The sequence below is a fragment of the Lissotriton helveticus genome, chromosome 8 (assembly GCF_964261635.1).
Source record: "Lissotriton helveticus chromosome 8, aLisHel1.1, whole genome shotgun sequence".
Lineage (NCBI taxonomy): Eukaryota > Metazoa > Chordata > Amphibia > Caudata > Salamandridae > Lissotriton > Lissotriton helveticus.
This window is the reverse complement of record NC_136069.1, coordinates 1,523,126,533-1,523,154,262: the sequence shown is the minus strand read 5'-3', so window position 1 is coordinate 1,523,154,262 and position 27,730 is coordinate 1,523,126,533. Positions and strand designations below refer to the sequence as shown.

Here is a 27,730-nt window from a genome sequence, read left to right as displayed (position 1 = left end):
TGGTGAGGCGTGACATGGCTGCATGCCATTTAATGGGCAGTCCAGTGTCTTTCTTCCTCTGGTTTCACCGGTGCTTACCAGCTCTGATCTATAAGAGCACATAGAGACAGAGTTATGGCGAATTCTAAAAGTTACACCCATTCCGCAAGAAAGCTGCCTCCAATCTCACCACCATTGAATTTTTCAAACTCCTGTGGCTATAGCAGCCTAAACTGGCAGCCATCGCTCCTTCTCCTCAACAAATACAGAAAAGGTAGTCTGAATATTTGTTACTGTAATATCTCTGGACTGCCATGACAGTGTGGCCAAAACTTGCTTAACCGCATGCGTGCGGCCGTTTTTCCCGCTGTGTGCGGCATTTTGAAAATTACCGACTCGTCATCAGCACACGGTAGGTAGCGCTGATGACGAGCTGAGCTCGTCATCAGCATGGAAGGGGTTAATACATTGTGATTCACACTCTGAAGCCGTACATTTTTGACCACTGCGGTGTATTTAATGAGGCTCAATGCCTCTTTGCATTGGCCATACGTCCTTGGTTGCAGATGATAAGGTCAAATAAACAGTAAGGCATCCAAATGTACACATTACCAATTGGGAAAACAAGGCACGTAGGAGGTATGATACTTTGCCAACAATGCATAAAGCAGCAAATGACAGAGCAGGCACTTATCTACAAAGGCTGGTATTGCGTTGGACAATTTCTTTCCTTTTTCACAATTAAGAAGGTACATTATAATATTTCTCAAATGTGTGCCTCAAACAAGAAACCAATACATAAATTAGAATAGTCATTCTAACACACAGAAACATTTTCAATCAAAAGACCATTTAAACTTTGAAAGATTTCTTCCTCCCAGAAGCACATTTTTCTGCAGCTGAACCTACGAGTAAACAAAACCTCTTCCTCAATTATTTGTTTTTAAGGTGTGCCTTATTTTCCAGGTCAATATTTTTCATGTACACAGTTTCTTGCTACAGAAACCACTGTGGCTTATTTTTCAAGAATGCGTCACTTACTACTACATATAACAAATGCAAACTCCATTTCTGCCCTCACTTACAACTGAATATCAACCATGCATGTCATCGTTTGAGACAATGCTTAATTCCACAATGTAGGAGTACGAAATCAACTAGCAAACACGACAACACAGTCTGCATTTTTTTTCTAATTCACTTTTGGCACCTTGAGAGGTGGAGTGCAAACATGACACATACACATTTTCATGACAGAGACAAAGCGGCAGCTCAGATAATAGAAACGATTCTATGTCCACTTTTGCACTCCTTTGCAGGTTAGTTGCCACCATTGGAGATTAGTAGTAATTTTCTGCACAAAACATACAAAGCATGACCACGTAACAGGAGCAGGTAGTCCAGAAATGTTTGGGGCTTTTCTCCGAGTTTAAAGTAAGAAAGGGATCTTTGGCAGTTTAACTTGTCCATCACTTGGACAACTGCATGTCCTGTATCCTTGTGGTAAATGGGCATAGATGACTATCTAATCTTTGAAACAAGGCATACTTAAAAAACTTGAGCCAGTGTGCGGCTTAAAATACCAGAAATAGGGTTCGCCTACTTGTTCTTATTTTGATTTGTGGCCAAGTTTGTCAACTGATAGTAAAAGGCATGGCCCAAACCCGCGTTGCAGAACTGCGAGTGGTCCCAATTGATGCAAAATTCAAATTTCATAGCTACTGAGTATAAATAGTGGTGGACATGGCACTTCTCTATATACCACATTCATAGGGATATAAAGTATGTACACACAAAAGGATTTGTGTAAAACTTCTAAGCAATACTGATTACATGGCAGTTACAGCACTCACATCGTGATCACTTTGTCCTGGTGACTTGTACTTAAAATTCAAGTACAAAACGTTTGAAACCTCTGACAGGAATAACCTTTGTTTAGGATTCCAGAACGCTCTAATTTTTGGGCTACGCTACTCGTGTCAATAAAGCCTCCATCCTTCAGCTTAGAATTTCCTAAATCAGTTATTTGAATTGCACAATTGCTATATCCTTCTTTTGCAAAGTCACGTCAGTTTAGCAGAACCTGAAACTTATGGGAGTCCTATATGCCTTTTAAAAGGTTAATATGGATTTAAAAAAACAACATATGGACTCAGAGTTAGTTCAACAGGGACAACCACTGTTGCGTATTGCTTGGTCTGCAAAGTATGTGATGGAACAAAGTCCTTGTGATAGGTAAACTGGCTGGTCACAGGTATTCCTCCACTGACAATGCAAACATGCACAGTCAAATTTGCTATATAGTGTGCCTCATCTGTGGGAAATGTTTTTGAAATTAGCTTTTCTGCTGCTTCTTATAGTCCTTTGTTTGCCCGTTACCACCATGTAAACAGAAACTTGTAAAAGAAGTCATAGGATTTAAAACGGAAGCCTTTGTCAACAACATGAGGTTGGTACAAAGTTTTGTAGCCCTTTGCCTCAATGTCAATTTTAATACAGTCCAATAGGTCTAAAACGGACGGGGATGCCTTCCAGGGTCCAAACTTCACTACAGAATCTTTATCTGTGTCAAGGGTATTCAGGGCATCGTGACATTTGTTGGCGTCCTCCTCAGTCCTGACAATGCACACAATCACGTTGGAGTGTCGCGAGGCCACTGCCTCAGCCCTGGCGATACGGATCATCACTTCAATGTTCTCACGATAGTTGGGTACCCGAGCCAAGAACTGCTTCCTGCCAACCTGTTCGCCAAAGATCAACGGAGAGTCCTCAAGCTGCTTCACCAAAGGGTCAATCTCATAAAACAAGGCCTCCCTATAAACATCTTGCACGAACTGGGTGGGTACCACGTTGCTGCGAAGGAATTCGAGAATATACCTAAAATATGTGCCATCTCGGTCTATGAAGAATCTTCCATCTGAATCCACTCTCAACTTGGGCTGTCCACTGAACAGATCATAGAGTTTAGAGCCCTGGCATTTCTTCAGTGTGCTGATGGTGGTGGTGAAGATTTCTCCCCCGACATTTAGCTGCACAATGGCTGAGGTCTAGAAAAGAGACAAAAAACAAACGTTTATTTTCTTCTACACAGCAAATCTGAAAGCTTAATTAATTGCATATCTTTGGGACAAGGATAATTCTAAATACAAACATTGTTTCTTCAACAGTACATGAACATCCACTATTACACTAGCTCCGCCAGCATATAGGCAGTGCTTTAAACATCACATGGACAGAAGGGCAAATTCCAAGATGGGAGAGGAGAGGGGTTGAGTATGGATTTATTTTACTGGACTCACAGCGCACACTCTCTGATTTCTCCAGGTGTGTTAATTGAAATGTTGCACTTTAGCATCAAAAACAGCATAAAAAAGAAATGATAACAGTACTGGTGGATCTGTACCTTGAAGAATATGAGAATGAATATTTGCCTACAAAGGGTACTAACCTCTTTCACAAATTTTATGTCTAAATTCGGTCTCACCATTAATTGCTCTAAAACATTTGTTATGAATTGTGGCAATGGATCCTGAGGCATAGAAGTTCGAGATGAGGTTGCTCAACCAAAAATTGTTTACATTTTTGGTACTATTTGAAGACCACTCTCTCTAGTTCTCATGAGCTCACCTTGGTAACTTTTTTTTTTTTTTTTTCATTTTAAGAAATTACAAAGAGACTGCTACTAGAATTCTTTGTAGAGTAGAACATAAATTTGAGTACGGTCTTCTTTCCCCAAGTTTACCTCTACTGACCTTTGCCGGGGAATACCTGGCTGATTAACTCAATCACAGAACAGCAATTTTTCTTTTGTCAATAAACCGTTTCAGACTTCAATTGGCATGTGAGGAGATTTTCTTTGATCTCTGTAAAGGGGAGACCCCACCACTCTCTTGTGTTTTCAAATGATGCATGGCTTTATTCCCGAGCAGGTAGTTTTGAAAGTGCGTTTTTGAAAGAGCCACAGATCCCTTGTCTGAATGGATAGGAAATTCTATAGGAAATTAGTAGGTTAAAAGTCTAGACAAGCAACTGGAATGTAGTCTACTACACTGAAAAGTAACAGTTCAAACAGCAGGAGAATGCATATGCATGAACACTTCAATCTCATGTATTGTATATTTACAGCTGGTTACTGAGGGGATATTATAGCAATCAGTTCAAAAACGAAACACCACATCTTTTCATGTACTAGTATTGTATTGCAATATTTATATTGTGTTTACTACCCCATGTGGGCGCTGAAGCACTTGCCTTCATGAGTAGCATGCTACACCATACAGGGTGTGTGGTTGGAGCCGTATGGTCTTTATTTTCATCTATCATTACCATCAATGCCAGCCTCACAATGAGCACCTTTAAATGGTATTGCGAACCCTGTTCCTTTACCAGGCAGTAGTTGCAATGAAAGGGAAAGGTGATAAGAAAGGACAATTGGCCTGTGCAGAAATGTGTTCATCGATTTGCTGTTGTATGCTGTGATGCGCATGCACCCAATGTATGCCTTGAGCCAGTGGTATAGCAAGGGCGCTGTGGGCGATAGTGCAAACAAGAAACCCCTTCCACTAGGGTTCAGTAGTAACAAGTATTTGCAATGCAATAGGTCTTGCATTACTGAAAGTTTGAGCTACTGGCGTTGCATAATTATTTGAAACGCCAATAACTCAAACTTTCAGTAATGAGAGACCTATTGTGTAGGAGAGTAGGGTCTGCTACCTATGGTCACCCCCACTTTTTGCTCTGATCCCCTGGTTTTTCGACTCTAGGGTGGCTGTGGGCCTGCTAATCAGACCCACAGCCCAGCTGTTCTCTCTCTAAATTCATACCATGTACTTTAGGTACATATCCAATTGGGTATTGGGTCACCTTTGTGAGCCCCTGTATAGTGTACCATAGATACCCAGGGCATAGGTGCATCCACGGCCTACCAGGGGCTGCAGCATGTATTATGCCACCCCTGGCTGGCCATCCAAACTGACAACTGGCTGATCAGTCAGCTGGGGCAAGGTTGTGTAATCACCCCTTGCTTAGGTATAGTATTCCTATACCTACCATTATATATACCTATAAGTCACTCCTATGGCAGGCCTTAACAATCCTGGAGGCAGAGTGCTTGGTTTTATGTGAGATGGTGCTCTAGCATGAGCTGAGCCTGTCTGCAGCTTTCGGAATCATGTCCTTATAGCTGTTCTATGATATAGCCGTACCATATACTCTTAAGTGCATTATAATCCTCGCGGTTAATGCTAACTTTGGTTTGGCTTTATCAAAACATGTTGTGTAAGGTGTCATACGCTTTGGAATACTACCCCCCGCCAGTTCTGGCGGCAAGGGTAGCATTCCACCCTTCTAAAGGGAGAAGACATGTAGTTGTAGCTTTACCCGGTTAAAGTTAAACAGAGCCTCAGCATCACAAAATGGATGCTGCTGCCACAGAGACGAGTCTGACCTCCTGCTGCTGGACAAAACTCCGGCAGGGGAGGCCTGGACAATAGGTTTCCTGTCTTGGGAGGTGCTGGCACCTCCCCAGACAGCCTGTAGTGTATTGGGGCAGGGTAGGTTGAATGAAATGAGACACTGCCTGGGGAACACAAGGTGCTCCATGCATAGCCCGGTTCAAACCAGTTGCTGGGGCACTCCAGCCCCAGCTCTGGCACGAAACTTGACAAAGGGAAAGGGGTGTAACCACCCCCTTCCCAGGTTCCACCCATAGGAGGGACCTAGCAGGTAATCCAGCCCCTTAGATTAGTATAAAGCTAGGAGCGGAGTCTAGAGACTTTGGATTATCCTGAACTGAAACTCTGAAACGAAACTCTGGACCTTCGACATTCTATTGCAACTAGAAGACTGAAGAATCACCCTTGTGGTCAAGGAGTGACCACCCTGTGCAAACAGGCACCACCAGTAACTTGCCGGTTTGCTTGGTCGACGCTCCAGCCGGATCCCGACGACTTAGCGACGCAGCCTCTGGACTTCCAGACTTCTCTGACTCCGACTCACATCAAAGCTGAGACCCGTGGCAGACACGAGAGACGTGGGACCGGACATCCTGCAGTACCTGCTTTTTGCTAACTGTGCAGCTTCGGAGGCGTCCTCGAAGTTGTGCATTGGGGTTTGAGAAGCCCCAACCCCGAGCAGTAAGTGTACCGAAGCTCAGCCCTCCACGAGTGCCACGTGTGTGCCTGCATTTCTCCTCGACGCGTCTTCGCGTTTACTAGCCCGTTGGCTAGTGGCCCTCCTGAAGACATCCTTTTGATTCAACACTGCTTGCCTGGTTGCTCTGGGCTTGCTCCTGCTTTCCTGTAAAGGGGAAGTTCCCCAGACCTTGCTGGTCTGAACAGAAGCCGATCTTCCGTTTCTGCGTGGGTTGCCTTTGCCAAGGCTTGTTGGGTCCAATCCGGATTCAGACGCCGCCAATAGCGAGATCCTTCGTGGGACAGTCAGTATCCAGCTCCTGGTCGTCGTCGACGCCTCCTGGTCCACGTGACTGCAGAGGCAAGCTTCGCATCCTCACCTGATTGCAGCTCGACTTTGCCTGGTTCTTCCCGGTTCCTTCCCGGTCACTGGTTAGTGACCCAGACTCTGTCCCCTCTGCTTTCAGGTTCTTCTCTACTCCCATCGTACATCTTCCTCCTGGTCGCCTGCAGCATCTTCTTGCAGCTCTCCATCGGATTCGACGACGAAACCCGACACAAAAGAACACCTATGCACCCGGCTTCCCTGGGTGAGGTAACTCGAGTACTCCGGTGCTCCCGTGGGTAACAACTATCCAAGTGTCCTAGTTTAACTGGGTTTTCCCGTAGTCCACCCGGAAGTGTCCGAAATCAACTACTTTGTAAACTTTACGTTCCCACTGAAAGTCTATGGTAACCCGCGTGTGTGTTTAGACACTGCACACTCATCCTGTGGGTCTCCTACTTCCATTTCTTTGGTTGGTCAGTGTAGCCCCAGCGATTTCCTAGGCCTACTCACCTTTCCTGAACTGGCTCTTATACCACTTCTTTAGTATATGGTTCGTGAGGCCCCTAGGGCAGAATTGTATTTGTGCAACTTATAGTATGCTTATTGAGTAACTTGTGCTGTATCTCGAACTCTTACCTCATAAAGAGTGCAGAGGGGTTGTGTTAATAATAAATACATATATATTTGATATATACCTTGTGTGGTGTCCTTTCATTTGGTATTCAAGGGATTGTTATTGGTAAAACAATTGGCTTCACATGCTCTCTGAAGTGTTAGCCTAAGACTGCTTTGTCCATGCTACCACTAGGAGAGCTGGTCTATAAGGTTGACTTTACAACCAACACCATAAGGGTTGTTTGGACTGGTGCAAGGTGCTCACTAGAATAGTGAACATCATATACCAGGCCAACTTCTCACATTGGTGTGCAGCGGTTAGGATAAGAGCGTGCTGATTGTTTTATCATAATAGCTTGAGATATCATTTGAACGATCACATTAAGGTACCTAGAGGTACATATAAATCAAAGTCTTAAATACTTAAGTTCTACTGAACATAGTTGAAGTAGAGCAAAGGGCCTAGCACACCCGGACTACAACTCCTAGAGAGGTTTAGTAGATAACACTTAGTGTAGGTAGGTGCACACACCACACCTCACTAGATCATGTCTCTGAGAGCAGAACCAAGTGGATCTCTCCCAGTGGAGGTAGATCCTTTAAGGATACCTTCCAGATATGATACCCTAACCTTACATGATTTGAGGCACTTGTGCACAACTAGGAGGTTAAAACAGGGTTCAAACCCTACCCTCAAGCACCTGATACAACTCATGGAAGAATATGATGCTAAGAAAGCCTCTAACCCAGGTCCTACAGGCAATGCAGAAGAGGGTCAGCCCTCAGCAGAAGATTCCCCTGACCACAACCTAGTTGATGATAGTGAAGTGGATGAGGATTCTGAAGAGGATGATGACACTGACCAGGTCCAAGTTTTAGAGCTTAATCAGGTCAACCTAAGCTTGCATGGGGCTGTGGCGGGCATAGCCCCTTACAGACCCCCAAGCAGGCTTAACTCTGAGCACAGAAGGAGGAGATCCATATCCAGGGAATCTCAGCACTCTGGTGTCTCACAAGGGTCAGATGCTATCAGGAGAATGTCTTCCCCTGAGAGAAGAGAACATCAGGCCAGAATGAAATAAGTCAATCTGAGGATTGAGAGGTAAGAACTTGCCCTGGCCAAAGAGAGACTTGCTCTTGCAAGAGAGTAAAAGTTAAGTGGGTTAGAACCCACTGGTGGCAGCAATATCCCTAAGGATAAGGATAGGTCCTATGATACTAGAAACCTAACTAAGATTGTCCCACCCTACAAGATAGGAGATGACATCCACAAGTGGATAACTGCTTTGGAGAGGGCTTGCAAAGTACAGCAGGTACCCCAAAGTCAGTGGGCAGCAATCTTATGGCTCTCCTTTTCAGAAAAAGGTAGAGGCAAGCTCCTCACAGTCAGTGATGAGGATGCTAACAACTACACAGTCCCGAAGAGTGCTCTGTTTGATGGGTTTGGCCTAACCACTGAACAGTATAGGTTGCTGTTCAGGGATACCAAGAAGACAAAGACTCAGGACTGGACTGATTTTGTAGATTGTGCCAATAAGGCTCTGGAAGGCTGGTTGCTGGGCAATAAAGTTAAGGACTATACAGGATTGTATAATTTGATCATGAGAGAGCAAATACTTAATTGTCAGAACCAGTTGTTGCATCAGCACCTGATTGACTCTGATCTGACCTCTCCCCAAGAATTGGGAAAGAAGGCAGACAAATGGGTCAGAACCAGGGTGAAGCAGAAAAACCAGAACCAAGGTGGTGATCAGAAGAAGCCAGACCAAAAGGGTGGGGATCCGCAAGTAAAATACCAGAAGTCTTCAACAGGTCCCCAAAAAGCTTCTACTGAGGGGGGTTCCAAGAAATCCAAGAAGAAAGAAGGCCAAAGAAAACCCTGGTGCAATATCTGTAAAAGTAATACTCACTGGACCAGTGATTGCACCAAAAAGGAGGCAGCTCCAGCCACCATTGCCCCTAAGGCAACTGTTCCCCCAGTACAGCTAATAGTGGGGATTCTCAACAGAAGGGTGTCATAGGGTTAACCCTGGGAACTGAGATGGACTCTGGCTTAGTCAGCGTACCAACTCAAGCTGTCGTTGTCTGTGATGTGGACATGGCTATGTCCTCTACTGTGAGCCCCAGTAACCTGGGCAAGTGCAGACAGACACCTTTAATTAATAATAAAATGGCTCAGGCCTACAGGGACACGTGCTAGTGTCACCATGGTGACGCCTAACTTTGTGGACCCTGGACAGATCATCCTAGGTGATAATTACCTAGTGACCAATGCTAGCAATGTCACAACCACCCATAGTATGGCAATTGTTAATTTCTCCTGGGGAGGGGTAACTGGCCTCAAGAAGGTTGTTGTAAGTTCAGACCTCCCTGTAAAATGTTTGTTGGACAATGATCTAGAAGCTTCAGCCTGGTCTGAAGTGGAGTATAGGAATCATGCAGACATGCAGACATGCTGGGCATTTCAGCACATGTCCTTGCTGTGACCAGGCCAAAAAGTGTAAAACTGAACAGGCCCTGGATCCTGAAACTATGGACCAGTTGCCTTCCAAGAGAAAGAGCAAAAGGGTTAAGGCAGTGCCTTCCCCCTTGCCTCAGGTTGAGGATCAGTCTTCTCAGTGAGACCTAAGAAGGAACTGTCCTAGAAGAGCTTGAGCCTGATCAGGTTGAGTTTCTTGGGACAGGGGGACCTTCAAGGGCAGACCTGGGGCAGGCGCAATTAGATTGCCCCTTTCTTGAACCCCTCATTCAGCAAGCTGCTGCTGAGGCTGATGGGAATGCTACAGGTACCCATAAGGTGTATTGGGATGAAGGGCTCCTTTATTCAGAGGCTAGAGACCCCAAGCCTGGTGCTTCCAGGAGGTTGGTCATACCTCTGGCATTCAGGGGCTTCCTTTATTTGTTTACATTTGTAATGCGCACAGCTACCCAACAAAGGGTTTCCCGGCGCGGCAGATCCCAATAGCAATGCGGTTACAGAAACTAGATGTTAAAGAGCCATGTTTTTAAGGCTTTTCTGAATGTGATGTAATTCGACTCAGACCGCAATGTATGTGGCATTGAATTCCAGAGCGAAGGTCCTAGGAATGAGAAGGACTTGCCACCCATGCGTGACAGCCTGGTCCTTGGAATTTCAAAATGATTTGCCGTGGAAGACCGAAGAGATCTGGAAGGACGGTAGGGGCGCACCAGGTTTTGCAGATATTTAGGAGCGGTGTTGGTGGAAATCCTGTGCATAAAACATAGAGATTTGAATTTAACTCGGTTTTCAATTTTTAGCCAGTGTAACTTCCTGATGTATTTAGTGGTTGGAGTAGAGATGGGAATTTTACAGAGAAGTCTGGCTGCTGCATTTTGCACTGATTGCAACCTGCGGACAGTAGCTTTGTTCGCCCCCAGGTACAAAACGTTGCCATAATCTAGCCTAGATGTTATTAGGGCATTGACAACTGTTTTCTTGGTGTTTTCAGGCAGCATCCAACAGATCTTTTTTAGCCATTTTAATATGGCAAAGCAGGTGGCTGAAGTCTTTACCGCTTGCTGATGTAAACTGAGTGAGTCGTCAATAATGACGCCCAGGTTGCGAGCATGAGTAACCGGGGTAGGGGGGGTGCCCATTTCAGTTGGCCAATGTTGGGGTCCCCAAAGTTCTTTATTTTTGCCCAACACGATTAACTCGGTTTTTTCGCCGTTAAGTTTTAGGAAGTTTTTTTGCATCCAGTCGGCGATTTTACAGAGTCCGAGTTGTAGGGTGGAGGAATTATCAGAATCTGCAGCTGATAAAGAAAAAAGCAGCTGGGAATCATCAGCGTAGGAAAACATTAAAAGCCCTGTTTCCTCCACTATTTTGGCCAGGGGGCTCATATACACGTTGAAAAGCAACGGGCTAAGAATAGAGCCCTGTGGAACTCCGTGTTTGAATGTCATGGTATCGGAGCAGGCAGTTTGTGAGAAGACCTGGAACGTGCGGTTTTCCAATAATGATCTAATCCAGTTGAGAGCTGCCCCACGGATGCCCAGGGAGTGGAGTGTTTGGGCGAGGACCGCATGCGACACGGTGTCGAATGCCGCGCTGAGGTCAAGCAGCACAAGTGCCACTGTTTCGCCCTTGTCCACCATGCGGCGGATATTTTCGGTTACCCCCAGCAAGGTAGTTTCTGTGGAAAAGCCTGCACGAAATCCCGACTGGTGGGATGGTAATAGGTCATGAGTGGTAATGAAATCAGTGAGGCAACGATGTACATGTTTCTCCAATATTTTTGCAAAGGTGGGCAGCAAGGATATTGGGCGGAAGTTAGCTGGCAAATTGGGGTCTGCTCCAGCTTTCTTCAAGAGCGGATGAATCATTGCATGCTTCCATTCACTGGGTACAAATTGTTCCAGTAACGAAGCATTGAGAAGATCAGTGATGGTAACCAAGACGTTGCTGTTAAGTTGCTTTAAGACTGAGCATGGCAATGGGTCTTTAGGTGAGCCAGATTTAATAGTTTTTAGCAGCCTTTGAACCATATCAGGGTTCAGCAAGGGCCAACTATCAAGTGTGACAGAAGATGCATTAACCGGAGTAGAGCAATCCGGAATGCCTGGAGCATTACCCGAGGTAGGTGATGCACAGTTTGGGGTAGCTTCAGTGGTTAACTTATATTTATTAGAAGCTTGATTAATGTCTTGGTGAATTTGGTCGACTTTATTGATGAAGAAGGCAGCTAGTAGGTCACATTGAGTTTTATTAAGTTCAGGTGGGAGTTGAGACGTATTAGAGCCAGACAGCTCTTTTACTAGTTTAAAAAGTGTTTTGGAGTGGTCTAAGGCATTTGTGATTTTTGTGCAGATGAATTCTGCTTTAGCCTTGCTACACTGCTTTTGATACGCTATTAACTGAATTTTGTATTTTTCCTTGATTACAGGTGAGTAACTCCTCCTCCATTGACGTTCAAGATTTTTACATCTAGTTTTTTCATTTTGTAAGATATCGTTGAACCAGGGTGCAGGAGAGCGGTGGGTGTTGGGTTTAAGCTTTGTTTTGGGCAGGGTGGAGTCAATGGCTGCAAGAAGCCAGTTTTGTACTGTGGAGGAAAGCTGTTGAACAGTGGTCTTAGTGCAAGGCCTATGTTCTTCCAGGAGGGTATTGAGACTGTCAATGTCAAGTTGTTTCCACTTTCTTATAAACTGGGTGGGTAGGGGAGTATTATCTTTATTTATTGGGTCGACCTGAAGGGCAAATTTAACCAAATAGTGGTCGGACCAGGGCTTCCTTCTTACTTTAGCCCATGATATTCCCTTAGCAGGACATCTTGGCCAGAACAAGACTTGGGACAGGCGTGTCCCTCACTTTCACTAGCCACACATGTCAGAAGATACCAAGGAGTTTTGTCGCTCCTGTGTCACCTGCCAAGCCAGTGGCAAATCAGGTGGCACCACAAAGGCCCCCCGTTATACCACTACCTGTGGTGGGGGTACCCTTTGAAAGAGTTGGGATTGACATTGTTGGTCCAATGGATCCCCAAACAGCATCTGGGCACAGATTTATTCTGGTGGTAGTGGATCATGCCACCAGATACTCATAAGCTATTCCCTTAAGGACAACAACAGCTCCTGTTGTGGTAAGAGCCCTCCTGGAAGTTCTCAAGAGTGGGCTTACCGAAAGAGGTTGTCGCAGACAGAGGTGCAAACTTTATGTCTGGATATTTGACTGCTATGTGGAAGGAGTGTGGTGTAAACTATAAGTTCACCACACCCTACCATCCACAGTGCAATGGTCTAGTTGAAAGGTTCAACAAGACCTTGAAGGGCATGATCAAGGGACTCCCTGAAAAGCTTAGGCGAAGATGGGATATCTTGCTGCCCTGCCTTTTGTTCGCTTATAGAGAGGTCCCACAAAAGGGGGTTGGTTACAGCCCTTTTGAACTTTTGTTTGGGCACCCTGTAAGAGGACCCCTAGGTCTTGTGAAGGAAGGATGGGAGTTACCTCTCAAAAAGCCTAAGCATGACATAGCCCCAGCGATTTCCTAGGCCCTAGGCCTACTCACCTTTCCTGAAGTGGTTCTTATACCACTTCTTTAGTATATGGTTTGTGAGGCCCCTAGGGCAGAATTGTATTTGGGCAACTTATAGTATGCTTATTGAGTAACTTGTGCTGTATCTCGAACTCTGACCTCATAAAGAGTGCAGAGGGGTTGTGTTAGTAATAAATACATATATATTAGATATATACATTGTGTGGTGTCCTTTCATTTGGTATTCATGGGATTGTTATTGGTAAAACAATTGGCTTCACATGCTCTCTGAAGTGTTAGCCTAAGACTGCTTTGTCCATGCTACCACTAGGATAGCTGGTCTATAAGGTTGACTTTACAACCATCACCATAAGGGTTGTTGGGACTGGTGCAAGGTGCTCACTAGAAAAGTGAACATCATATACCAGGCCAACTTCTCACATATTGCATTGAGAATGCTTGTTTAAAAAGTAAACAGTATATGTTCTAAGTGCAAGCGGGCACATATAAATAAAAAAGATCTTGAAAACAGTGAAGGCCAAACAAAATGCTTTACTTTGGAAATATGTCCTACAGCATCCACTAGCCCACGGCACAATGGGGAAAGGGGTCAAACTATTTCAGCCAAATGGGTGTTGCACCCCTTTCTTAGCTCTCCCGTTAGAAATAAATCTGCTCAAGAGAAAATTTGCTGAGGGCTGGATGGTATAATATGCTTCAAGGTCGCAGGGCAGTGTGTTTGTCCAGCATGCCTGAAAAGGGCGTAGCGAGATGAGGCAGGTGGTCCAAGGTGCATATTTGGACGGGTTCGACAAAAGAGGCACAAAAGACAGGTTGGAACAGGGGTGGTTATCTGTTCGAAGCAGGAAACAAGTGGGAGAAAAGGAGTGTCTCCAAGGATGTCAAGTTGGTTTGGGAGGAGACAAGTAGAATTCATGCAAAGCAGAGACTACAGGAAGTTCTAGACAAAGAAACTGGATGCCAAGGTTTCACCAAGAGAGGCCAAAGAGGAAGTTAGGTGATCACAGTCCAGAAAACATGGTCTATAAATCCTATGTCGATGTTATATGCCCTAAGTATGGATTTGCGCCATGAAACCCTTTACACTTATGAGCGCTTATTAAATAGTGTTAGACTTGGCACCATTTGTGTGGGTCTTCCCTGCATTTTTTGCCTTTTGCTCCTGTGTTTTTTGCTGTGTGTTGGACTCTGTTTTGATGGTCTAAATGCTTTGGGCACTTTTCCACGGCTGTTAAGTGCCAAAGTGCAAGTGCTCCCTCTGTAAATTGTTATGGATTAGTGATCTCATGATTGGCATATTTGATTTACCAGTCGTTACAGCACACAAAAGTTATTTTCACTGTGGTAGGCCTAGCTGTCCTATGTAGAAAATTAGAGTACAGATTACAATACTAATACTGTGTCTCGGGAAACGGATCAGTTAGAAAAATAATTGACACCTATTTGTAATAGTTATTAAAAATCCAATTCAATGGTGAAGTTGGACTTTTAATAAATATTAATGAAAAGTAACTTTTACAAAAGTATCTTTCCTCTGCCTGAAGCTCCTGGAAGCTAATTTGCGTTCCCACGAAGAACAGGAATTCGAGCCTGTGGAGACCCACAGGCACCAGGGTACTCCAAGATCGCTCTCAGGCAGATCGTTTCTCACTCATTCATGTGGGAGAGGCTGAACCTAGCTCTTTTGTAAACAGTTGCTCCTTCTCCAGGGCAAGCAGGCCCCTTCACTCTCAGGCAGGCACACTTCTAGGCATTCAAGGGCAGGGACACTGCTCCTCCTGCAGGGAATCCACATTTTTGTGTTGTCCAGAGACCTCTGGCAGTCTGGCTGGAACACAGCAGTCTTGTGAGTACTCTGCAGAGTACTCCCTTCCTTGGTCTTAGAGAACTTGGGACTGGAACCAAGTGGGGGTGGTTTGTATCCCACTTATACACAGCTTCCAGACAAGGGATCCACTGCAGAACTGGTTTAAGGGGATTCTTCGCTCAATTCTCCTTTCCAAGCTGTTCTCCAGACCCAGCCTTTGTGTACTGAGAGATTACACACAACACACACCCCGTCCCACCTACACTGGGACTGTCTCTATCCTGGAACATCCACAATAGATGCATAGAGGTTTCTGCACCTAGCCAATACCAGCTCAGCTAAAAAGAGTATTCAGAGAAAGAAAAAAAAGGGTAGGTTTCGCCTAGACACTTTGTCACCTTTCACCATAGAGTCTGCAGTTCACCACTCACTCTTACAGACCACCAAATGGCAAAGCTCGGAGACTAAACAAAGTCCTACCAAACAAACTGCCTCTCAGGAGCCCTGTCGCCACTCCCCTCACTTCAGTGTCTGGGTTCCCTCTGACCAGCAGCAGGAATGTAAGCAGTACACTTCCAGACTAGGAGCAGAGTCCTCAACCTCCATCTTGTGTTAGGCCAGGCCAAGCCAAGGGTATCCAAAATTAATTCCGCTGGATTCCATACTCTGGCTCATTCGCACACCATATATGTGCTACACTGGCTACATACACACACAACCATGCACTCTGGATGTCAGTGCAAGGATCTGGACTAGTTTAGAAGCAGACCTTTGAAGACGTGAGACAACCTGAGCAACCCAGATAAAAAGGTCTGGTCACACTATTGATTCTGTTAACCACTAAGTGCTGCGACCCCAGTTCTATGTTCTAATCCAAACTAAAGACACTAGTCCACTATCAGTAACGAAGGCATGTGTGGGGCTGCCCACCCGGTCACAGAGCAGAGTCAGAACCTGTCACAGTCGGGGACAGGCCTAGCACAGAACAGGGAGGGTGCACTTTTTAAATGTATACGTGTTGTTAAGCACATCGTTTTATTGCAGAAACACTGAGGAAGTATTTAAAAATATGGTTTTTGTTTATCGTGGTCTCCCACACTAAGAGCGAGTCAGCAGAAAGTTGCGATGGGAGACACAGGATAGCTTTGGTGGGCATAGAGCAACCAATATTAGGTCGTAACCAATTTCAAGAGCAGAATTGGAAGTATGAGTTTCTCAAAATTATCATTTTTCAACTACAAAAGAAAAATGTGCATGCACTAATAATTGAGGAAACGCTGCTCTATGAAGTCTCTAGAAGCATTCAAACAAAAAACGGACAGTACTCACTAAATATTTACAAAATGATTCAAGCGAGCAAATATTTGCCAACAGTGTGAATCTGCTGGTCCACTAGAGTTTTAGACAGTGAAAGGGACGTGCATAAATTCATCTTCACACAAGAGAGTGCAGGAACTCTCACCTTAAAATGCCAGAAGCTGTAGTATTTGCTGCTGTTTGGTGGAGCCTAAATAAAGCACTTACAAAATCTTCAAAGTAATGCAAACAGGAACTACAAGACATAATGCCATTCAGTAGAAACTCTCTTAGTGAGTCATTATCTTGACTCTGCATAAACCACTGGAATGCATTAAGCTTCATAAATATTTCAAACCCTGCAGTAAAAGGACAGAAGAACTGTTATTACATTGAAATAGTTTTACATTGGCCATATTTCTGTGGTTATGATTCAGAACCTTCTCTACCTACACCTCACCCCTATCTCTCAAAACTCCAAGCAAGTAGAATTGACCCTACCTGACCTAAACACCCAGGATGAAGACATATTTAGACTATACATGATCAAACACAAAGATCTTCTACTTGTAGCATGTGTTTCATGCAAAAGAAGTACTGGCAAAGTCAATAGTTCTGGAGTAGGCTGCCAACCTTTGGCTGTCATTGGCTATTTTGTCCTCATGGTGTCTATAAAACTTTTGTTTTGGGGTAGCTGCCTCACCCTCACCGATATTTAATCTAAAACTGCTGGAAGCAAAAGAAGTTTTGGTCACAATAAGCACACATTGCCATAGCAGTCCGTGGCACAGAAGGGAACTACCTTGTATGTGGATGTGCTCTTTTGAGAGAAAGCAATGCCATCCCTCACATTGAAGTGTAATTAGAAGCATTACCCCAACAATCGCAAATGTTATAGTTCAAAGAGTGGACTGACCCATTACCTTATGCTGTTGGGGGAGGAAGTGAAATGTGCATGACCCAACAGTAGACAATTGAACGAAGAGGGCAGGCTGAATGCCCCTATAAGTAAGCACATTATTTTACCTCTGTAATTTTAGCAAAAGTAAAAGGCCATGGCCAGGGCACAAGTCCTATAAAAAGAAGTGGGGGTCCTGACCAAGCTAGGCACTATGCAAGTGACCTCATGACACGTGCCATCACAGCACATGATGTCACGACATAGCTCAATAAAAGAAATAAAATACTGCTATTTAAATTGTGTAAATACTAGGACAGACCACCCCATCTGAGTCTTACAGTGGCTGCACTTATATACAGGGACAGAACAAAGGTAAAAGCATGCATCTCTTAAGTACATTTATGTGAGGTTCAACTTCCAGGCCGCCTCCAGCCAAGATAGTCAAACAAAAGGAGGCCTGATAGCCCCCTAAATTCGGTCTGGCTGGAGGTTAACCCCCCCCCCCAAAAAAAAACACCCCTCGCTGCCTGCACGATGCTGCTGGAAATGGAAAGCAGACAACGTGCAGGCGCTGCTGAACGTGTCCCGGTGTCTTACACCAGGACAAGTTCAGCATATTTCTGTGGGTCCCAACTTCTTGGCATCGGGGACGGCGTCCACCCTGTGAAAAAAGTGGGTGGACGCAGTGTACCTGCATGCACTCCCGACTCGTGCCCTGGTCATGGCTATCGACTGACCAAAAAAGGGTTGAGAAAGATAGGGACACTCCAACACGACCATCATGTGCAATGAAGAAGCAACCAACATGGGAAAAGGAGAACAGAAGGTTGAAGCAGGCATAAATCCAGAACAAAAGCTACAACAGACATAATTCAGGAAGAAAAAAAAACACATGCCAAGAACACAAGAAAAGCAAAATACCCAGGATCAAAAATGTGCTCTTTGTAGCACAAGAGTGCAAAAATCAACTCATGCTCTAGAACGTGGACACCAGGAAAAATTGATAACACAGGAGGGAATTTATCTACACTTTCCCCACACTCTGTCTATTTTGCATTCAAATCCTTCACTTTTCAAACCTTAAACCTCCCACATATCTGCCCTATGTTTATGCTTACTGACTGGGCTACTCGATTCAATTCTATAGAATCTTTATTTGGTTATACAAACCATAAAAAATAACAACATAACACGTTACTAGTAGTGATGTATTATAAAAGACAACTCATTAAAATATCATTAATACAATTCATTTAATAAAACAAAACGGTTCACCAATAAAAACGACTATAATACTGTATGTAATATTAAAAAACTAATTCTGAAACCTTTCCTTGATCTTTAGTGCTGAAGGAAGCACCATAGGCGGCAGCAGCAAATTTGTAAGTGGTTTATTTCCAAACTCGCAGTGTAGGTGATATCTGAGAAAATATACTTGTCACAAAATGCCATCACAAAATGCCACCACAGCATCCACTGACCTCCACTCTTCCCTCAATCCGGCACCTGCTACACCTGTCCCACGTCAACCATTCCATTCCTCTCTGTAATCCATCAGATTGCACTTCCAGTGCATACATTTGCTAGGAACCTGCTACCACAAGTGCCTGTTGCATAAATGATATTACAGCAAGACAAATATCAACAAATTCAGCTGTTGTAAAAAAAAAAACACAGCAGATATACATTGTCTAAAAGAACCATTCCTCAGCAATGGGCTCAAACAACGTAGCCATGGCAACCTATAAAACTTGCAAAAGAAACAAAAATGAAGGGTATACTGATTAGAACTACCATTGCATGGGCAACAAGGAGGATCCCTAGATCACCCACTAATCTTCGGAGAGGCGGTCAAAAAATGAACAGTGCTAAAACAAAAACATGTCACATAAACCTATGATGAGGATTAGTCAATGCTCCTGTATAAAATGCAGGGCCTCGTTTGGTGGCCTACTCAATTTGCTACATATCAATTTCCCAAGCTCACCAAAATGTGTCCAGTACACTATATCATAGATGCATCCTCAGAAAGGAAGAGTACCCTCCTAGGCACTAACCAGGGATGTAGAGGGGCTGTTCTTCAATAATTTAAGGCGGAGAAGTGAACTTGCTCTCTAAAAATCCGAAAATTAAATAAAGACCGAGAAACTGAGTGGCAGAAGGATTAAGTGGAGGACAGGTGAGGGTTCTGTGGGAAATCCTCTTTTAAGTAGCCATCCAGTGAAGTGAAGAAAATTGGTTTCTATACCAAGTCCTGTATCACAGTCCTACCCTCTTTCAACTCCTCCTCACCCCTTCCCCCACAGCCTAATCCTGCAATTGTTCACACCCCCGAAAAACTGTGCCTATTGGAGTCAATTCACAACCTTTGACGAAATCTCCATACTCGTTCTTTCAACGCTGAAACCCTCAAATCACTTCAGTGATCCCCTTCCCTCTAATTTCTTTAATGAGATGAAGAGGTCCTTAGTTCCCTCCTGGACCAAGATAGTAAATGCCTTACTACTACAAGGTGAGATCCCGGACTACCTAAAGTCGGAGCAGGTTTCGCCCATTCTTGAAAAACCCACTGCAGATCCAGAGGACTTTAAGAACTTCCGACCAATCACTAACATTCCAACTCTATTGAAGCTCCCTGAGAAACGTCCAACGAGATGTAACCACATAGATGAATACCAGCTACTTGATCAATTCCAATCTGGATTGCATCAGGGTCACAGCACCGAAACGGCCCTTACTGACATTGTCGATTATGTGCTTACAATGCTTCATCAGAACGAGTCCTGCCTTCTAATCCTCCTCAACCTCTAGTCAGCTTTTGATACTCTCGAACATGACAATCTCCTTGACCTACTGGAATGCAGGATGGGTCTATCTGCGTGAGTGTTAAAATGGTTTGTCTCGCTTCTACACAGCAGAACACAAAGAATTTAAGTCAATCAGTCCCTTTCCAATTCCACTCCATTCTCACTCGGGGTTCCTCATGGGTCCTCTCTTTCACCCACACTCTTTAACTTGTTTATGGAGCTTCTAACTGAAATCCTTAAAGCATCTAACATCCACTATCACATGTATGGTGGCGACACCCACTTGTACCTGGAAATCTCTTCCCCGGATGATATCAAGTCACTCAACACAACCCTACACAAAACCCAAAACTTGACAACCTCCAACCATCTCAAACTTCACTCCCTAAAAACAGAATTCCTCCTAATCTCCCCACCCAAGCAATGTCCCACTATTGAAGAATATTTGAAACATCTAATGGCTCTCAACTGCATACCACACATCATAGACTTTACGATATCTCTGGGTATAATACTAGATAAGACCTTGAACATGCAGGATTATGTCAGCTCAACTACCAAAGGAGAAAACTAACTGAGCATCCTAAGAAAAATAAAACCCTTCCTCCCCGCCTCATGACTTCAAGTCTGCTGTTCAAGTCTTAGTCATCTCAAGGTTGGTATATGGCAGTGCAACCCTTTGCGGTCTACCTAGCAACAAATTTGCTCCACTTATGGCCTCTCTGAACTTGGCTGCAAGGCTAATCACAGAATCCAAAAACACAACCACATTTCTCTACATTTTAAATCCCTAAATTGGCTGCCATACGAGTCCAGGATACAACTAAATATTGCCTGCATGATTCATAAAGCCCTTCATTTCAACACCCCTCTGTAACTCGCTAAAAAACTGTAACATTCTGGCAGATGACGATCCTCTAGGAGCTCTAGCACTCTGCTGCTGAAACCAAAAAAAATTCAAAGAAAGAAGACGTACACTCAGGTCTTATCTAGTATTGCCCCGAGAATCTGGAACTCTCTGCCTCCGGAAACCAGAGTGAATCCTTCAAAAAACAGAAGTGACATTTTTACTGATAAATACTTTCTGAACTAGAAATTAGCCGTGGTCTATTATCTTGTCAGTCTGGCTCTGTATGGGTCTCCTCACCCAGTTTGGCGTTACTACATCCTGTATCGTTCCTGAACATTTTGCTATATTTAACACCCATGTTCTATTGCTTACTTATGCCATTGTATATTTTTTATCTTTGGGTTTTACGTTTTACTGTTCCTTCTCCATTAGCTCAGAGCTGACCATCTGTAACAACAATTTTTTTGTGTAGCCTCACTTTTCTCCCTCTCGTGTGTTCATGACTCTTTGTAAAGTGCTCTGATACCCTGTTGGGTCATGTTTGCGCTATATAAAACGTTAAAAATAAATATCAACCATTCTAAAATGTTCCTTTGTTTGACCAGGTCTGCTTGGATTTGGAGAGGATGTTTGACATTATTCACTACATGGACCTTTTAAAAGACTTTAGCATTGATTATTCTCCTGTTGAACATCATCAATATAGAGCAGGCTTTTGTTGTAACTTCCCGATTGGCTCCTTGAGGATTCAAAATAAAGAGTAAACTTTATGTTCTCTGTATCTCTCACAGTGTACATAAAGAGACGTTATCAGAGTGAAAGGAGAAAATACCAAGTAAGAGGCAGAATGAGAGTAAACTAGTAGAGAGAGTGTCAGAAACTGAATATGGGTGGCAGCTAGGTTGAAGCAGACAGCAGTAACTCGGAAATTTCCCACATGCTATCAAAAATTATATGGGTCCAATACACCCAATCCTCTAGCTGAACTCTCTCCTTTGATGGATTCTTTACCTGTAGCCAGCTCGAACATGCCATGCACTCATCAGCAGCAGACTCAACTATGGAAACGCACTCTACGCCGGCACCGCTCAGAAAATCCAAAAGAAACTGCAGAACATCTAGAACGCCTCCGCCAGATACATTCTGAACCTCCACACAGCAGCCACATCACCGGCCACCTGAGAGACCTTCACTGGCCACCTATCAACAAAAGAATTACCTTCAAACTCCTCACACACTTCTAAAAAGCCCTCCAAAACGCCCGACCTGAATATCTTAACCACCACATCTCCTTCTACACTTCCACCAGACTTCTCCGCTCCGCCCAACTAACCCTGGACACCATCCCACAGATCTGCAAGACCACGGCTGGAGGAAGATCCTTCTGACTCGCTGCGAAGATCTGGAACTCCCTGCCTCTGCACCTAAGGCAATCACCATCGCTGTCGCAATTTAGGAAGGACCTCAAGACCTGGCTTGTCAACTGAAGAGCAGACCCCTCCCCCCCCCCCAACTTGAGACTCTTGCAGGTGAGCAGTCGCACTTTATAAGAAAGTTGATTGATTGATGAAGGACTCGCTTAATGCATGTGTGATCTAAAGACAAGACATATCTGAAGCTACTGCTCAAGAATCACAGAAAAGGCTGGCCCGATGGGTTTTAAGAGAGTTATTAAAATCGTTTCAGATGCCTTGCAAAACCGTTACATGCAATCTTTACTACCTCATGAAAAAAGAAGAACTCCTTTGAGACGTGTGAGGCAGTCATCACAGTGCTTCTGAAACCCTATCTCTGCCCTATTTGCTGAGTATTGTCTTACTTTTCAATTTTGTAATAAAACCTTCTAAGTAATCTAGAACCCAGATATTATGTGGAAGCCTTTTATTAAATTGACTGTTTTCTGATAGTCGTATGTATTGAGAGATGCCTTAAATCGGGGACACATTGACCAACAAAATTAACTCAGTCTCCGAGTCATCAAATTGTGGTCGTTCTGTGGTGTTGAGGTACATTTTAGGGGTCTGCAAATTACAGGTACCCCCACCCGCACCTCAATCAAGTTCACTCATAGTAAATAAACACTCTCACGTTAAGCATTCTCACACTCGGCACAGCAACTCATTCTTTCTCACTATTCACAGCTCATTGAAAAGCGTTCAGTGCATTTGAATAGAAAAGAGGGTACTGCACTAAGCTCCAAAATAAAAACTTCACACCCTTGAACGAGACTCCACACCCAACTAGCGAGGTGGTGCTCAAAGGCGTGAGTGAGACTCGCATCCAGTTAGTATGGCTGTGCGCCAGGTGTCATTGTGCTAAACTCACATTCAGTTGATTAAAACTGTACATACCCCAAAGCGTAAGAGGCCCCTTATCTAATTGACTAGGTACGAAACTCGGTCCTAATGAATGAGAATGTCATGTTGCTTCCAAAATACAATAATCAATATAAATGGGCGAAACATGACATTTAAGTCTGATTAAATTGCTTTCAATAGTTTTATCTCTTCCTAATAGGGTTTACAGTAAAAGTTACCATGCAACTTTGGTGATAGTGCATTCGAACTTGAATATTTAATATGAGCCTCTTGCCCCCTTCAACGTAAAAAAAATATAAAAAATAAATATTCATATAAATGTTGGAACACAAACAAGGAAGCACTAGACTGTGTGTTCAGATGAGTAGTACTGACCGTGTTTCCGACTGTGATCTGCTTGCCGCTGGACTTGTAATCTGATGATGAGATGCTCATGGTGGCTGGAGCTTCGCCCCTCCAGGTTATCAAAGCCCTCGCGACACTGTTGCTTCTTACGTGGGTCCCTGAGCTGTCTGCGCTGCACTCAGCCTGGGCTGGGCGCAGGTAACAGGTATTTACAGGAGGCGGAGTCAGGCTACGTAGAAGGGTGTAGAAGACCGACAGGGAACGCCTCCCCCAGGTTCGGCCGCAAGTAGATAAGACCTACTTGAAAGGAAGCTAGAAATCACACGAATTTATTAACATTATGACAACGAAAAAAATAGCAACTATTTGTATTCACTTTTACTATTTATATTCTAAACAATTGAACACTATTTTAAATATTCATTAAGGATGGGAAAATGTCTTTTAAACCAAAAAGGGGTATTTTTTGATCACAGAAATATTTTTTTTTCAGGCTGAGTGTTGTGTTACCTTTGTTAATTATTAACCAATAACCCACTTCAAGATGGCGGAAAGAACAACGGCAACACCTCGAATACGCGCTAAGTCTTGTGTTTGAAAACGGTTTGAGCACCACCTCCCTCAGGCACTCCTTCACGGTAACACCATGACGAGCCAGGCGTTCACTTGGCAGTGGCTGACCTAGGCTCCGTCATTCTGCTGGTTCTGCGTCACAACGATACGAGGTGGAGCTGTGTGCTTCGTCAGGAGAGTGTGTGTTTGTGTACTGGAAACCCAGCTACAGCAACGGCGAGCGCTCTTCATGACATAGCTGTGGTGGACTCGTGCCATGTATTCGTGTTGGCGAGTAGCTGCAAGCTTGAGCCCAAAACGAGCGGAGCTTTTATCGCTCTAACCTCGTCCAAACAGAATTAATAAAAGCAAACCCGTCACCTTTGATGTGAAAAAAGGAAAGAGAAACTACAAGGCTGACTTGCAAAATGAGATTGAGAAACTGGGATCATTTCTTGTGAGTAGCACTTTAAAAAGTGATTTCACCCCTTCAGGAAATGCAAAATAGTTGTCCTCAGGTGAATACTGTACCTCAGATTTAATCAGATCGCCTAATTTCCAGATTTTTTACTGGATTCTCTAAGGGGTCCATATAAATAGGGAGATGAAATCTCGCTGCTTATACTCATTGCTGTCAAAAGCCCTGATGTCATCGTGGCTTTTTACTCAACAGCACTTTCTGTGTTTACATTTTTGAACCCAAAATAAAACTGCTAATCCTAGTAAGCAACGTTCTGTTGAGCAAAATGTCAGGATTTGCTCAGCTGTCACATATGAGATGTGTCCACTAAGTGGTATGGGACTGCAGTGCATACTGGGCAGGGCTTCTCTCTTGATACTCTCCGGTGTAATTTAAGTCTCGGGTGCGGTCGAGGGCTTCACCTGAACCACAGCAGCAACTGCTAGCAAAGTTAGATTGGTAGAAAGTGGATAATGGCACCATATAAGAGTAACAGTAATCTAAGGCCAGTATTGTTTTCTCAACAATGGTGGCAAGAATATTCTGAACTAATTTTTTTAATGGAGTAGTTTCACTTTCTGGAGCACGGTCAATTGGTGCAAGGCAGTCTTCGACTTGGTGTTGCTTGCCAGTGTTGTTGTGTCTTTCCTGAACTCCTTGTGATACCATCATATATGGCAGTTCACCAATATACCAGGGGTAGCGGAAGTAAAATCTCATGCCCTTTAAACCTGATGATATCACAGAATGACCTCACACATGTTTTACTCTGATGACATTATATGCCGTTTGTCTGTGAAGGCACCATAGGAAGCTACATAACTGACGCAAAGTACAATAAATTCCACATCAATTAAATATTTAATAACAAAAAAGTAAATTAAAACAGACAAAGGAGTACTTAAGTTGTCACTTGAACATTACACAAGGAGATGCAAAGATGTGCTAAATGTTAATCATTAACATAGCAATGTTCATATGTAAAATTCTACACAATGATCAAATACACAAGTCAAAACTTAAATGGTTAATTAGAACCAGTCATGCATAAATTAATTCTCAAATGCCCAGGATGAACAATCATATGCCTAGTTACAGCCTCAGGTGTTCAAGCATGCCCAATTACGGTTTCCAGACAATGCCCGGTATGCCCAAGCACAACAATCATGCCCAGACTCACTCAGCACACTTTGACTTGCATCATGCATTCATTTCCAATGATTCGACCTATTATAATGCACAGCTAGTTGAAACTTTCCTACAATGGAAGCATCAGAGAGTTCTTGCAATGCACCTCAATCCTGACATGCATGACAGATTAGTTCAACAGTGCAAGACGTCTGCAGAACTCTTGTAATGCATCAATCTGGCTTTGCTCTTGTGCTCTGGTTTCAAAATGTTGACACCTGGTGAGTTTTAACATCTGTATTGTGGCACAGAGTACATATTTCTAGTAAAATATTTAGATCTTATTAGAGCTCTCGGTGCAGCTGCATTCTGAATTTTTGGGGCACCCTGGTGTCATAGTATGAAATGTAGCAGACGGCTCCTAAAAGGCACCTCAATCCTGATTGCATCCTACACAAATATGTCAGGACAGAAACACCCACAGAGCTCTAATGACACATATCTGTCTTGATTTGAAGAACACCACAGTATCCCAACATTTTTATAAAGCACTTCAAACTCGACCTATAGGTTGTCCGATACTCTAGTACTGATACATTCATAGAGCTCTCCCACAGTACATAGCTACTGTGCGTGACCTGCAGCACTAAGGCTATAATACCAGCAAGACTGTTGGAAAGGTTAATGCAACTGCAACATAAAGTTTCCTTTTTTTTTTCTTTTGTCCTCATTTGCCTCTAAAAACACCATTCCACTTGCACCTTCGAATGGAGTATTGTGCCCTTATTTGCTGGAAACAAGGAAGAAGAAAATATTGGGATTTTCACACTTTGCCGCCCTCGTTTTTTTTAAAACTCCCTCTTCTTCGAAATTTACTTTCTATGTCCCACTTTCTCTCCTTACTTAGAGAGGAGGGAAAGAGAATAGAAGTGCCAGACAAGGCAGAGAAGGCTTAATCATTGGACTTCATTTGTTTGTTGCTCGCACCAATTCAGCATGGGTAACCAAAAGTCATGCTTTCTACACCCCATCATATCCAGCCTGGCAACATACTTGACAGAACGTACCCAATCTCCAAAACTGGGAGGGACCACGGCCACCTATTGTTTACATATTTCCCTACGTGCCAGCAGTATAGAGTAAAAAATCAACCTTTCCTGTTTTTTTGTAGTTTTTACCAGAGTATCCACACATCCAAAGATAACAAGCAAGACGCTTGCCTTAATGTTGATCTTCAGCATGCTAGACAAGGCCCTACTCACATCTGTCCAAAATGTCTGGATCTCTGGGCAAACCACAAACATGTGTACATCGTCCTCTCCCATACTGCCACACTTTGGGCAAGCTACTTCGCCTCTTCTCCCAAACTTTGATAATTTCTGAGGAGTCCAGTAAGCTCTGTGAATGGAGACACGATGATTTCCTCTCAGGTATGCAGGTTTAACTATTTTAAACAACATGGACAAAGATACTTGCCATTGATGTTCCAGCGATGACTCTGGCAAGCATCTTCCCCACAATTCGGTTGGCAAAATGAAGGCTCCATCCTCGAGTTCAACCATCAACCAGTAGATTACTGCAAGCTTCTTCTTAAGTACTGTTTCATGCATTAGTCGGTCTTCAAGTTCATTTGATTCTCCTATTATTGTACCAGGAGCTTGAAACCAGCTCTGCATTTGTAAATATTTGAACCTGGATACCTTGTGATCTTATCGTTGTTTACATAGTTCTCAAGTTATCCAGTGTCCATCTTGAATTATATGCTCCCATCTCGTTAAACCTGCCTCTTTCAATGGTACTGCTAATATATCTTTTGTCCATTCTGGTGAACCAGGAGAATCCCAAATAGGGGCCACTAGCCTATAATATGGTATTTTCAGAGCTTTTTTTTAACCTTATACCAAGTCTCGGCCAACCCCTTCAAGATCTTTAACTTGACTTTTTTAAAGTACTTGGGGTCTGCATATTTAAATATAAAGCCACATTTGGTGTGGGTATTTTTAACAAAATGTTCCCATTCTTCAATAGAGAAGCCCATGAGTAAAACAACAAATCTGGCAGTGCTAAACCTCCTTTTTCCACCCTCCTTCTCAATTTCTTCCATGCTATTCTAGGGCCTTTACTTGACCAAATAAAACTACAAATCTGACTTTGCATCTTTTTAAGCCATTCCTTTTCAAAGGGGATGGGAATTGT

At 43.6% G+C, this 27,730-nt stretch overlaps 1 protein-coding gene across 1 annotated transcript; it reads right to left on the bottom strand.

Annotated features, from left to right (window-relative positions):
- Positions 1 to 474: 474 nt before the first annotated feature.
- On the bottom strand, positions 475 to 23,610 carry KCTD14 (potassium channel tetramerization domain containing 14). The gene is made up of 2 exons (XM_078658499.1): positions 23,425 to 23,610; positions 475 to 3,026 (listed from the first exon to the last, which is right to left on the bottom strand). Exons 1-2 carry the CDS (start codon positions 23,482 to 23,484, stop codon positions 2,355 to 2,357), a joined length of 732 nt encoding a protein of 243 aa, XP_078514625.1. The 5' UTR covers positions 23,485 to 23,610; the 3' UTR covers positions 475 to 2,354.
- Positions 23,611 to 27,730: the final 4,120 nt, after the last annotated feature.